Source organism: Tauraco erythrolophus, chromosome 20 (assembly GCF_009769465.1).
Source record: "Tauraco erythrolophus isolate bTauEry1 chromosome 20, bTauEry1.pri, whole genome shotgun sequence".
NCBI lineage: Eukaryota > Metazoa > Chordata > Aves > Musophagiformes > Musophagidae > Tauraco > Tauraco erythrolophus.
Window position 1 is genome coordinate 4372472 of NC_141484.1, and position 14151 is coordinate 4386622.

General features: G+C 46.1%; 1 protein-coding gene across 1 annotated transcript in view; it reads right to left on the minus strand.

The window, feature by feature from the left end:
- Positions 1 to 14151, minus strand: part of RHBDL3 (rhomboid like 3) — a 64453-nt gene that overhangs the window by 22387 nt on the left and 27915 nt on the right. Inside the window, exon 3 of the mRNA XM_086624077.1 lies at positions 3781 to 3939. Coding sequence (XP_086480203.1) covers positions 3781 to 3939 — 159 coding nt within the window. The remainder of the gene's footprint in view (positions 1 to 3780; positions 3940 to 14151) is intronic.

A 14151-nucleotide genomic window follows, 5' to 3' on the forward strand; every position in this document is an offset into this window, starting at 1 on the left:
CAGGGCCTCACTGCTTTGCTGTTTAGCTCTGCTACAGTTCACAGGATATTATGCGAAGTAGTCCAAGACTGCCAGCAACAACTGCTACTCAGCAAGGATCCCAGCAAATAACATCTCAATTATAATTACCTCCTGGCTTGTCTCCTCTCTAAAAGTAGTAAAGTGAGTTAAACAGCTTTGTTCATTAGCTCCTCCTGTGGCCTATGCTGTTCATAGCCAGAATTTTCACTGTGCATTTTTAGCATCTCGCTTCACAAAGTAGAAAAGCAACCAGAAAACAGAAACACACGAGATGTCTCCACTAGTGCTGAAAACACTTTTGTTATTCTTCATTGTCTCAGACACAGGATAAGAAATTTCATCTGAAACTGCTTTCTGCCATTCTTGCAAGCCCCAGTATAGAAACAGAAATGGATATGATTGCAGCATTGTGTTTTACAACTACATGAGGTGAATCTCATATGTACAGAGGAGAAATAATACCCAGTGAGTTGCCTATCTGATTTTTTTTCAGCCCTTTCTGTTTGCAGATCACATCAGGAGTTTTCAGCTTCCCTGAATTCATTCATTACTCAAATTATATTTCTGAATGATTGCTAGGATCTATTCTCATCCTGTACATTTTTCAATTTCAGAAATTTGAGCTGCTTGCTGAGTTGAGAACAGGCATATGTTTTGTGTGGGTATATCTAGGTCTCCTTACTAAGGTGAGAAGTCCTAGAATTATATTTTTGGTGCATCTAGAAGTTCACAATACGCTTTGGACATCAGCGAATAACACAGCTTTGCTCAACAGCAGTCCTTTAGTTGGGGACCAGAGTGTCTAAGAGAGCAGAGAGAGTTCTTAGTGCTCGTGGTGATGCTGGAATATATGGGTGTGAGCATTTTTTACTGCCCTTTCTGGGACATGAAGTACCCTGGAGGAAACAAAGTGTTAACATTCACTTTGTGAAGTTTATGGCATGTAGTGCCTTCTGAAAATAATAATTTCATAGAGTTACAGCTGCTTCTGTGGTCACTAATAGCATCTCTCAGCATCAGACTTCCTAGCAGGTAGCCAAGCACCCTGCAGAATAAGCAGCATCACATTCTGTCACACTTCCAGGGAACCCAGCAAAGATCAAGGGTTCTACAAGGCTGAAAAAAGGGAAGACTCTTCCCGCTCGATTTTTATCAACATTAGCAAAGCTGAGAGAAAAAAACAGAGAGGATACCATATCCCAGGAACTGGTCATTGAAGACAGAGTTCTCTTGATGTCCAGTGGTTAAACCCTACTTTCTGCTGGGTTTGTGAAACAGCACGTTTGTACTGGCTTTGGCTGGGACAGAGTTAATGTTTTTTTGTAGTAACTTGAGCAGGCAGCTCATCAGCTCCTTCCATCCCGGTGCTTGGAAAGAAACACGGAAATAGCTGCTTGTGAGACTCACACACAGAGGAGACTCCTTCATTCCACACCTCTGCTTTGACAACTGCGCTGTAACGCATCTCTGATACCCAGCCCCGCTCCTCCCCTCAAGGCCTCTCCAGCAGCCAGAGCTTTATTAATGAATTTTACCTCTTGCTCAAAGTTTCAGTACCTTGGACACATTTGGGAGGCCATGAGATTCTCTAATCATGTCAGAGCACTTGTTCATGAATATTGGTGGAGAAAAGGAAAACAACAGAGCCAGGCTTGTAAAACCTCTGTGGATCTAGTAAAAGGTCACCCTTTCCCTTCTCCACACCCAGCACCATCAGTTTTGGGAGCAAACCCATTCTTGCTAAGCTACTGAAACAGCCAAATTACCCTGAGCAAAAAGCAGAGATGGCTGATGATCATTAAGGGCAAGCAAGTACTTAAAACACCACCACACAGTTTCCAGGATTGACAGCTATAAAGTGAAGGAAATCACTAATTTCACAGTGTCAACTGTGCTGTTCCTTTCCATCAGGAAGTTCACAAGGCAGGTTTGGGAGCAGGAAACTAGGGAAAAGAGAAGGAGCCCTAAAAGATTTGGATATTGGAAATCAATAGCGACTACAGGAGGAGTGAGAAGAGAGATGCCATTTGTAAGTAGTTTAATATTCTGGCATTTGCATTGCCTATTGCTTAGAAAGTGCAAAAAATGCAGATGAGGATAGAGGGACTGATGACAGAAAAAAAATCAATGGCTTCTTTACAAGAGTCATTCAATAGTAGTGAAGGAAATTTGCCATTTTGCAGAAATCACATCAGGTGGGCGTGAACTGGCACCATCTCCTATTCCCCAAAGGAGAAGGATGCCCAAGCCTTTCACCTCCCACCTGCCTCTCATTAGCTTGTGCTGCTCCAGAGCTCAGCAGAGTGAGGAGAGAGGAAAAAGCCCACTTTTACTCCTGAGCCTGTTGCCAACGTGTTGGCTGGCCCCAGGCCATCTTTTCTGTAAAAGAAATTAGATGATACCTGTTCCTGCTACCTAAGCATTGTGCAGCTCAACTAGTGAATGCTTGCAAGGTACTTTGAACATACTGAACTGTAGAACAAACAGCTGTTACTATAACTACACTGCTGATCACAAGAGTACCATGGACCACACTGTTTATTGAGCTGGAGCTGTGGAAAACCTCACACTCGTTGTGACCTATTTAATAGTTGCTACATTTATGTCACTGTGTACCTAAATACATGCAAGGGGCTAACAAGGCAGCTTGATTAGATGCAGCAGATCTATGTCACTGCGTCACAGCAATTTCAACTTCACACTGCCCACGGCCCGACTGAGGACGTCACCTGGATCCTTGACAGCTGTCCCTGTTATCATACTTTTCTGATTAATGTGAGGACAGGACATACAGAAAATGCTTTCTTTCTGAACCAAGAACATGTGCACAAGTGACCATGACAAATGGAGGGATCAAATCCCCATGTTGACTGCAGGAACACACAGAGATGCAAACCATTATACTCTGCATCAAGAACACATCCAGCTTTCCAGCAAAACGTTAGAAATGTCACTGACTTTCATTGCTCATTGACTTTGTCATCCAGTTTTCTCTTACTGCTGCACTTAATCTGCTGGGACTCAGCTGGGGAACGACAGAGCAAGAACAGGGCAAAGTCCCTAGAACGGCCACTGTTCAAGATACCCATGTGTCGCAAACAACAGTTCCAGGCCATCCTGGGCATGTAATGACACATGCCTACATCTGTGTTGGCTCACCAAACTGCCTTGACAAGAAACAGAGAGATCTCTTCACTAACTGCCTCGTTAGTAGAGATAGAGAGACATCCAGATCATGACTCATGCAGTCTGAGACATCTCACCTGGGATAAAATGAACATGACCTTGAAACACTTTATTCCTGTTGCTGTTGATGCCTACAGCAGCGCAATATGACTCCACCCAGCAAGTCAACACAACATTATCTATATATTTTGTCTGGAAGTGGTGAAATCTCTAGATAAAATAGCAGACATCTAGACTGACAGACCTCTGCTTGCTAAAAATGGCTCCTTACGACAGCTACCAACTGAAATTGAGAGAAAAAGCCTCTAAACTAGCAGCAGCCATTGCTTCATGCTCCTCTTATGACAGCTCTCACAGTTTCTTTCCATGCAAGCTTGGTTCCCTGGAAAATTCAGCAGCAACTTGACTCTTGACTTGAGAGTTCAATCACTACTGAATGCTTCAGCAAGCCCATGCAGAGTGTGATGCAGAGACACAGCAAACACTGGTGTGGAGGGAGGGAGACTGTCCCTCAACAGCCAATGTTTAAAGCAGAGCCAAGGACTCACAGGCCCTGCAAGTCAGAGCACTCACCAGGTTGACGAAGTCCTGGTAGCAGATCCTCCCCTCAGAGTTGCTGTCTGCCAGGGCCAGCAGGACCTCCAGCTTGTGGGGGTCCAGCTCCGAGCCGTGTCTCTGGAGAAGGGAGCGAAACTTCTCGGTGCTGATGTAGCCGGTGTTGTCAGGATCGAACTGGGATAGGAGGGGAAAGTGCTAGAATTAACCATTCCATGTCACACACAACTCTGCCTTCCTATGCATTCATCACCTGCAGCAGACCCACAGGGACCCCAGGGGCTGCTCTAGGCTTTGGTGGTGCATTCCCCTGCAATCGCCCTATCTTCAGCTTCCTTTCGCTGCCAGGGACTGCAAAGCACCCTCCTGCAGAGAGGGGAGAACGCAGGCATCACCATCCACACCATCGCCCTGTTTCCACCCAAGCTTGAGCGAAGTCAGCTCCCTTCACCTTCCTTCCTCCTGCGTCATCATTTCTCTTGGCTATTTTTTATATCCCTCTCTACCTGGACTATCAAGCAAACCAGAGATGCAGTCTGTGAGATAAAACATACCAAAACCAGTTCTACTCCTGTATTGCCTAACACAATTGCAACACAGGAATATGCTGTCCCTCCTCAAGCCCTTTCTGTGTTCAGTGTTTCTGACAATCACCTTTCCAGATCACCTCTACAGATGCCTTCAAAATAGTAAGTGCTTTCACTGCTGAACAGCTCTCTATTTTAAGATGGATTGGAAAGAAAGTCTTTAGATAGGGTGCAAAGCAGATGAACATTATGTCAAACTAAAAGCGACAAGGTACCCACATGCCATATTCAGAACATAAACCAGAGTCATTAGAAGGAAAGTCCCAGGTGAGATTTGGAATGAATCTCACTCTGACCAAAACCATCCCTGTTTTCCCTCAGAGTAAGTGGTTAATCTCCTAAAACCACCACTGACCAAAAAGAGACAGCTTTGCACGGCTGTTCAAACTTACAATTGCTTCCAGCAGCCTCTAACGCACGCTGAGCCCCCCGGGGCACTCTGCGAGGGGCTGCCAGCTCACAGGCGGCACAGCCCCAGCCCTGACAAAGCCAGCGCTGGCACCACGCCGAGCACGTTTCTTTTGTGCTTTGAGAACTGGTGGATGCAAGCTGCCAGCCCAGCCCGCGCTGGCTGTGGTGCCGCCTGATCTCCGCCAGCTCTCTGTTGCTGGGAGATTTGCCTGTGATTTCCCAAACTTGGCTGTGAGGACCCTGGTACTCACTGGCCTCCTTTTGTAGATAATGATATCAGCTTGTTGGCTGGATTGAATGGCTGTCAGGGGGCAGGGTGGTCAGGAGGGAGCCTTTTCATGGAAACGTTTGGGACATAAAAGGCCTTGGCAAGAGCCAAAAAGGTCCTGACAATCCTCACTCTTTCCTGAAGGAGAACAAAAGCTGAACAGGCGCCGGGCCTTCGATCAGACATAGCGGAGGACAGGCTGCCTTGGCAAGGGATGGGGTGAGAAGGGGACGCGGCAGAGGACGCAGCCTGCCAGTGGCAGGGATGACACCGCTCCGCAGTGAGCAGAGCAGCTATAAACCAGACCGGCTCCAGGCACGGGCAGCTTGTTTAGAGGCTTCAGTGTCCACGTGCGAGGATCTGGCTCTGTCTCCTGCTGGCCTGAGCACCTTTATCCCACTGCTCCTGCGGACTCTGCTATCACTAGCTGCTTTGTTGAGGAGGAGCTGTCAAACCCAAGGAGGGGAGATCACAGCCCCTTGCTGGAGCAGGGCTGGTCTGCGATTTTTTCAAAGCAGCAGCCCCTTCTGCGAGGAAGCTGCTGGGGCAAGGGGATTACACAAAACAAGACAAACCAAGTGACCTGTGGACAGCCAGAGCTGGGCACCCTCCCCCGCCCTCTGCCCAGGGTTGTTCTGTCCTTGCGAGGTGGCCTGGATGTACCCTCCTGACAGCTGGCACTTGGAGGCAAAGGTGGATTTCATCAGCTGTTTACTGTTAAACAACGGCTTAATATTAATCCCAGGAGAAGTTTAGCCCCCCTACTCCAGTCAATCCACTCTGATGCTTTGAGTTAACAGATCAAATTCTAAAACAACCCCAAAATCAGGGCTTCTCCACTCAGGCGCAGCTCTGATGCTTTTGGCTCTTGCTGGGACTCCCAAGCCAGCCTAAGTTTGCAGTGCCCGATCCCAGAGGCACAGATACCCAGGAAATAAAGTATCATTAGCATAATACCTGAGATGACCTTTCTCAAGGGGAATTTGCAGAAGCTGGGAGACGAGTCATTCAGTGACTGGATCTAACACCTGGAATCCCACAGATAATGCTGTGTTCATCCTTGTTGCCTGAAAACCTTTGACCTAACTAACATCTTAACTGCACCACTTTAACTATATCTTAACATTTAAGATGTCAGAACCTATCTTGTCTAGGACAAAACCATTTGCCCCTTGAAGGCTTAAATGCCTCCCTACTTTGAGGGCCAGGGTCAGTGACTGAAGTGTGGGACTCTCCCCATGCTGTGTGCTCATTGTGTGACTTTGTACGAAAGACCAACGGTCACAGCAGTGGGGAACGTGGCTATTCCTTCAAAGGGTAGAATAGATACACAGGCTCCCAAAGCACTAAAGAGCTGCTCAGGTCACAAACCACTTTTCTCAGGCTTTGTTCTGCTTTAAACCTTTCCCAAAAGAAACATTTGTAACCATGAACAAAAATTACACAACTGGTTCAGAGCCTCAAACCAGCCCAGAAGGACATGCTAATAATTCCAGACTCACCAGCACTAGAGCAAATATGATCCTGTCACTCAAGACTGTACTGTCCATACGTGTCACTGGCTGCTGGCTTTCCAAACACACAGACAGCTGAAGCCTGTCTGGTGGCTATGGATGAGCCTCTGCTCCAGGGATGCTTCTTTCTCACACCAATAGGCACCAGCATTCCTCCTTCAGCTTGCTGTCTTGCTGCTTACCCCACCGAAATCAAAGCAGTGGCAGAAGGTAGTATTTTCAGTACCATAAACATGCTAGGGAGCCTGTTTTCCTCTTTCACATTACTATGTATAATCTTCTTTTTGGCACTAAGTTAATGATACTAATTAGAAATAGGTTCCAATTAAAACGGTGGATCTGAACAGCATGAAAGAGTAAGAGGTGAACAATGAGCAACTGGCATCTGAAATAAAAAGGCTTGCCTTGGAGCAGGACTAGACCACTGCTTCCACAACCTGGAGCAGAATGTTTTACTGTAAACCCCAGCTGTACAGTAGTTCTCTTATTTATGTTTAAACAATTTCTTTCCACCATAAAAAAAGAAATCTCATCTGTCACCATAGCACTCAAAATCTACCTCAACACTTCAAACTGCCTCAAACTCTGTTTCTAATATCACAGCTAGCCACAAAAATCAAGGGGTTGAGCTGGTCCTGCAAAACATGTGTCCCCACACATAGCAAAACCAACGTGTGATGGCACACTCAAAACACTCGGGTCCATCAATTATAAAGGAGGCAACTGACCTTTGCTAGACGCTTCATGTACTTATCCATGATGATCTCGTTACGGGCCAGTTGTCCCACAAGCCCAGACGAACACCTTTGTCTCACTGGGAGGACAGACGATGACTGGCAGGCAGCAGCATGGCTCATCAGCGCTGAGCCCCAGGTCCAGCCCCACGGGGAGTGCTCCGCAGGCGAAGCCTCTAAAGCAGCTAAGTCAGCACAGTGGCCTCCTTCAGCGTGGTTACTTCTGCCTCTGCCCACCTACTTGGGCAGACAAGCGCCACACAACCAGTGCAGGGATCAGGAAGGCCATTTGCCCTCCCCTCACTCCTCCACACAATAGGACACTAACGGCAATTTCATGCAAGGTTTCCTCCACATTTCAATGACAATCATCCTTAACTCCCCTGATCCTCAATCAGGCTCTTAAGCAAAAATGTAAATATGTTAATGACGGTAGCAGCCATCTGACCCAGGATCTTAATTCCCTGGTGCAAAATAAGCTGTTTTTTCCTATTTCTTCCTTATTTTAGAGCAGGCACTCCATAAACTAAAGGTCCCACAGCAAAACCACAAGACAAAAATACAGGGAGGAGGCCTCGCAAACTCTGATGGAAACAGGAAATACAGACGAGAAAAGAAAATGAAATCAAGTTGTTCCTCCTCTTTAATTAAAGACACATCAGCCACGGCTGAGTGAGCAAGTAGGGTGGAGGCTGGTGCTGCAGACAGACAATGGGTATCTTGGGAAAACACAGACGTTTCACAGAGCGAAGCCAGCTGCTCCTCTCCCCCATGGCCAACAGCCCTCTGGGGCATCAGAGCAGCTGGACTGGGCACAACGAGAGGATCCTCGGCTGGCTTTAGGATTGCAGATCTGTCACAGGAACAGAGAATTTGCTACCACCCGTGGTTTCCCCATTGAGGGGCTTTGTCTTGGCATGAAGAGGAGATATCACCCAAGCCACAAGTTGTCTTTGCAATAGGCAAGGCTCCAAGCAACTTCATCTAATTTGGAATTTGGCTTCGAGCTGTATCAGTCCTTTCAAACCTGAATCATTCTATGGTCCAGTGGCATCTTCACTTCTGGGAGAGACTGACCTGGCCACCAGGCCTCTTGGCTGGTGCCAGCTCTGCTCCAGACTAGGAGGCAGATTCTGAAAATAAATTGCCCTGACCTTTAGCTTCCCCTCCTATCACATGGAAATGACAACTCCTGTCTTATTTCCCACCAGAAAGGAGCTATCGATAGTAGGCCTGCTTCTCGTTCACTTGTAGGCCCTTTCCCATGACTGGAACTGGAAAGGGGGAGTCGATCCCATGCAGAATCTGTTCATCTCCAAGGGTTTCAGAAACCACTCTGAGCTTTGCTGGATTTGAATTCAGACTGTTAGATGGTACAGTGTCCACAATGTCAGGATGCTAACAAGCTTCAGAAACAATCAGACCATCTCCAGCCTCAAGGGCCACACTGTAGTTAAATCAAGGCTCTCCAAGTCAACACATGGAATTGATAGACTCCAAGTTGAAGCTGTGAAAACACATTTAAGAGAGGCATTGAAACTCTCCTCAGGATAGTCACACATCTTACCAGACCCCACTCTCTATCTTTCCACAATCTCTAGGGTCATGCTGTAAGCTGGTGAGAGGCTTTTGTTTGGTTGATTGTTTGTTGTTTTTTAAAAAAAAAAACACCAAAACAATGTCACCACAGTATACATAGCGTTTGCTGCTTTGATGAAGGTTAAAGGAATGACAAGGCAGAAGATGAAAGTCTGCTTTATAATCCAAAAGAGAGGGCAAAAAGCAGGGACTGTTTTAGCAGGTTCATCACTACCTGGTGGCGATGATCTTACGAGCAACTTAATGATCGTGCTCTCTCTTCTAATAGTGGTAGGTGCACGTGAGAGGAGAAACCCTGATCCAGAAGAGAGGAAGGTCAGTCAAAGGTAGGTGCATATCCCTCCACCTCAAAATCCAGCTTCTCACCGTTAAAAGTCACCTAATCGAGTCGCCTGAACATGTGTGGTAAAACATTAGTGCTGGTTCCAGTGACGCACACTCTCTTCCCCTGTAAATAATGAATTTACCCACCACTGCCCAGACAACATAAAGTGATTAAGGGCTGTCCAGCAGTACTTTTAGTGCATGTTAGATTGCTTTGACCTGAGGTGAACCCGAGGGCTGGAAACATCACCCAGCTCTCAAAAGCTACATTGCATTTGAGCATGGAGGATATATCCTTACCAATGCACCAAGCAGGGCCCCCAGACAGACCCGCTCCCCAGAAGGCTGCAGTGAGAGAGCACAGAGCTACCCAGCTCAGCACTCACCTGGGCAGGGAGGTGTTCACGGAGCAGGTGGCCCATCACCTGGATTCAGGTGTCTCTCTGCATGCAGCACACAGCAAAGTGGAGATAGAGGAAGCTGGTATAAGATTCCCATTTCCTTGAAGAGCAGAGTAGCCTGAAGGACCAGGTCCCTCGGTTAGTTAGCCAATCTGTACAGGCATTTCTGCTCTAATTTATTTCTCCTACTGTCTTAGGTACAAAGACAAGGAAAGGACCTACATCACTACCACCTGTTGTTACCTTCTGCAAAAGCACCCCATCTAAACAGACACTGGAAGCACAGACTCAACATAAACAGGAGAATAAAAAGATTCAGGAGTGTACCACTGCTCAGTTGTTAGGCAGATAGGAAAGAGGGCTTTAGGTCCAGGTTTAATTCTTGGTATTGCCAAGATTTCTGGAGCAAGCCCAAGTGCCTCTTGTAGTGCCTTGACTTCCCCATCTACAAGGCACACGCAACTTGTGCCTGCGTGGTCCAGCACAGTAAGCGCTGAGGAGCCCTTACAGAGTGTGACTGGATGATGTCTGCAAAGGCAAAGGCCAATTATCAAGCCACAAGGCCAAGCAGCACAGGGAGAATACGGACAGAGTTGGCCTTCTGCCAAGGTCTCATGTGTAGAAACATATCAAACTTTCCAAAGCCAATGACAGCTGAACTCCACACTGAACTCCTTGTCTCCACAGAGGTTCAGACTCCTGGTCCAAACCACCACAGGCCAAGCAAATCCTGCGTTCAGTAACACCAGGAATTTCTGACCCACAGCTTGCTGGGGAAGCCTATCATGCTCAGCCAGGTACCCAAATCCGTGTTTTTGTCTCCATACACATTTTCAATGCAACTCTCTCCCCTATCCTTTCTCTGCCTGTGGGTTTCTTCCTGCAAGTCCTTGCTAAGGCACTAAGAGAGGACAGACCTGAGATGCACTCCCAGGACCTGTTAAGCTAGCTTTCCATCCTCTGCTGTCTCAACAACCCACCACTCTGAGCGATCTCACTGCCTCTCCCCAGATCAGCCTCCTGGCAGAACACTCACAAGAATCAGCCTCTGGTCTCAGCTGGGGAATTTCACACTGTGTTCAAGCCACCCGGAACTAAATTATTCAAAATATGCCACTGTGCTGGCTTTGAAACCAAAGCCGCTCCCCAGAAAGAAGCCAGAGTAAATAGAAGAAGCTCCACTATCAGCAGCACTGACAAGGAAGAGATGGAGCACTGAAAGTGAGGGAAATAATTACATGATTAACGAGACAGCATGGATGGCAGGAGATGCCCTCCATTATGCCACAAGGCTTAATGCAAAGAGACATGTTTATAGACTGAGCCTTCTCCAGCTCTGCTTCTTCCTGTTTTATTATTTATGTAAGTGCATTAAGACTAATGGAAAGAAGCTGAGGCACTCTACAAAGTGGTGGGGTTTTTTTTAGGTGGAAATACACTTTTTGATCTTGATCCCACACTGGGCATCTTGCACATTTTGCTGGATAGATATCCTCAGCTGCAGCAACAGGCTGGGCATGTCACGGCCCAGAGTGGCAAGTCAGTATCTTACGTCACCATCCCAGCTCTGGTGCTGACTATCCACACGTTTCTGAGATTGTGGACAAGACAAAGCTTACAAGAGATCACCTAGTGACTGCCATGACCAAACCCACTCTAAGAGTTAAAACCTTTTCATAAGTCCTTAAGTAAGAGGTTTACCAATCTTTCCAGATCTGCTTGTCAGCACTGGCCCAGACATTGTTGTATGTACAAATGCCCAATCTCTTGCTCTCCCTTTTGAATTCCTCTAGTTTTTAGGGCTCCACAATCTCCTGAGGCAATGAGTTTTGCAGTCTAACTGAAATAAAACCCACTTTTCATCTGGATGGTGTAAGGCATTAAATATCAAAAGCTGAAACCAGCAATATCCATACTACCATGACACACAATATTCTCATTTACCGCCACATAATTATCGTTTACATCTTTTTGGTCATGTTTTATTGGAGAATCTCAAAATCCTGTACCAATATTAATTACATCTCTCAGGGCTTCTACATCATGAGGGACACAATACATAAGCCACTTCATGCAGAGCTGAAATGCAATACACTCTGGGCGGGATGCTGCATTATTTGGACTACATAACTCAACAGAAGGCACAGCATGCACTGTCAGCCTCACAGCCTGGAGACAGAGAGGCTCTAACACTACTGCTCCAAGGAAAATAAAATAATAATAAAAAACCCACACACAATAGTCAGAATAGCTGTTCAGCTGGGGCTGTAGTTCAGGCCAAGTTTCTGCAGTCAGATCCCTGCTTGCCCTCCAATTAACTAAACGTACACAAGCATTTCTGTAAAATTCACTGCTATTGACAACGTCTCCTGTCACAGCAGCGTCTCTGCTGGTACAGATGAGGCTGACAAGTCCTCTGATTCAAAACAGGGTTTGGTCTGATATTATCTGGAAAAACAGCATAGGTGATACCAGCGCAAAAGAGTCAGGAGCAGTTGAAATGTTTCTGTTCTGTATGTGGACAAAAGCTCAATGAATTATCTCTATCATACCATGATGATACCAGCAGCTGCTAAAGTTAGATAGTTTTGAATCAGCAAGTTAAGGTAACTTTCATCCAAAAGATTTTTAAAAGCCAGTACTGATACCAATTTTCTTCAAGTCTGGGAACACTGGAGGAACATCAAGATCTGCTTTTTACCTTTCTTCCAGCTTTGATTCAGTAATCCAGCCCTTCCAACCATGGCTCCAAAACTCCTGTCCAAACATGGCAACAGGTACCCATGCTTCTCCCAAAACTGCAGGGCTGTGACGAGAATTTAATGGGACAAAGCAGGTCTGTCCGCCTAATAGCAACCCACAGCAAACGAACAGATGACTGTAATGCATAATTTAAGGAGGACTGGTCTAATATCAGTCAGAACTGGCTACAGAAAATAGATCATGTTCAGTTGATATTATCCCGATGAGAATACAAACTTGGTGCAGGTCGTAAGAAAAGATCGCTGGTATAACTGATTTCTGCAGGGCATCTGACATCACCAGGCATCTCTGTGTTTAGGGACTCACTCTGACACAAACTCAGGCTGTCACACATTCGATATGCTAAAAAGTCTGACTATCTGACAGGTCTCAAAAATAAAACTAAGCTAGAGAGCTACTATCACATGGAGATGCTACTAATGGGGTCCCAGGAGAATTCGTTCTCGCCCCTATAGAATTATTATTATTAGTAACTTAAGAGAAGGCATAGATAAGTCTGCATCATCCTCACTAAGCATGAGCTGGATCTTTTGGTAAAGCTGGGTGCTTGCAAAAGATACGTATTACAGTGATAACAAATAGAAAGCCATATGGCCAGGAGCCAAGAATGCCAGCCAGCTTACAGGACGGGGAATACCATCTTCAGAAGCCGCCGCTCCGGGGGAAGAAAAAAAGCCTTGTTTGTTACATTGAGTGCTCTCAAGGTAACACTGCCTTCAAAAAAGGAAACGTGACCTGCAGGTCTGTAAATGAGGCGACATTGCCTCTGAGTTTGGCACTTTGTTACTGGTACAGTCTGACCGGCTCCACTGACAGGCTCCATTCATTAGCTTATGAAAGGGAAGGTTAAGCAATGACTTGATCACTGTCCAGAAGAACTACAAAGGGAACAGAAATTTGGCAGTGGGGGATTCTCCATTATGACAAAGGTATAATCACATCTAGGGGCTTAAGGTCAAAGCTGAGCAGCTTTAGATTAGAATAACTTGATTATTTTTACTATTAACAAGTGAAATGGCTCACTAACTTTACTAGTTTTACAATTGAATTGTAAGTTTTCCTAGCAGACAAGGTATAGCCAAGGTCAAGCAGAAGACCACTCCCAAAAATCTTCTAGTCTTCATCATAAGAGACTAGACAGTCCCAACAGTTCCCTTCTGACCTGACTGCACATTATTAGAGCTCAGAAAAACGTAAGCCAAACAGACACATTTAAAGCCCCAACTAACAACTGCTGTAACACACATATAACCCAAATGACCCAACTATAGCAGAATTCAAACCACGTTTCTAGTTAGAACAACCACTGCAGAGCAAAACAACTACTAAACAGACTGGGAAACATATTTAACTCGTCCTGATTTTACATCTGGCTTTGCTCAGTCATGAGGACTAGAAGCTACCAAATAAACTCCTCTGTTTTCCAAGCTAAACTGGACCAGAAAGTAGCGTCAGCCTCGTGAAGGGGAGACAGAGGTATCGCATGATCCCTGCGATGCCTTGTAGGCACCTGGCGTTACACTGCAATGCCAACCATCTCAAAAGTACTCCAGACAGGCTGGTTCCAAATGGAGCTCAGAGCTGGGAGTATTAGTCTAACCTCTATCATTTGAACACTTGAAAGCAAGCAACCCTGGCTTGCATCTTTCCAGGGTGATCACAGGGGTTACAACTGCAATAACGAGCCAGACTGCTGGAAGCTGTGGTGGTTCACATTGTTTCTCAGGAGATACATTCAAATCAGTTCAGGATGACACCCCGACTGCAGGTTCCCTGCATGGAGGACTG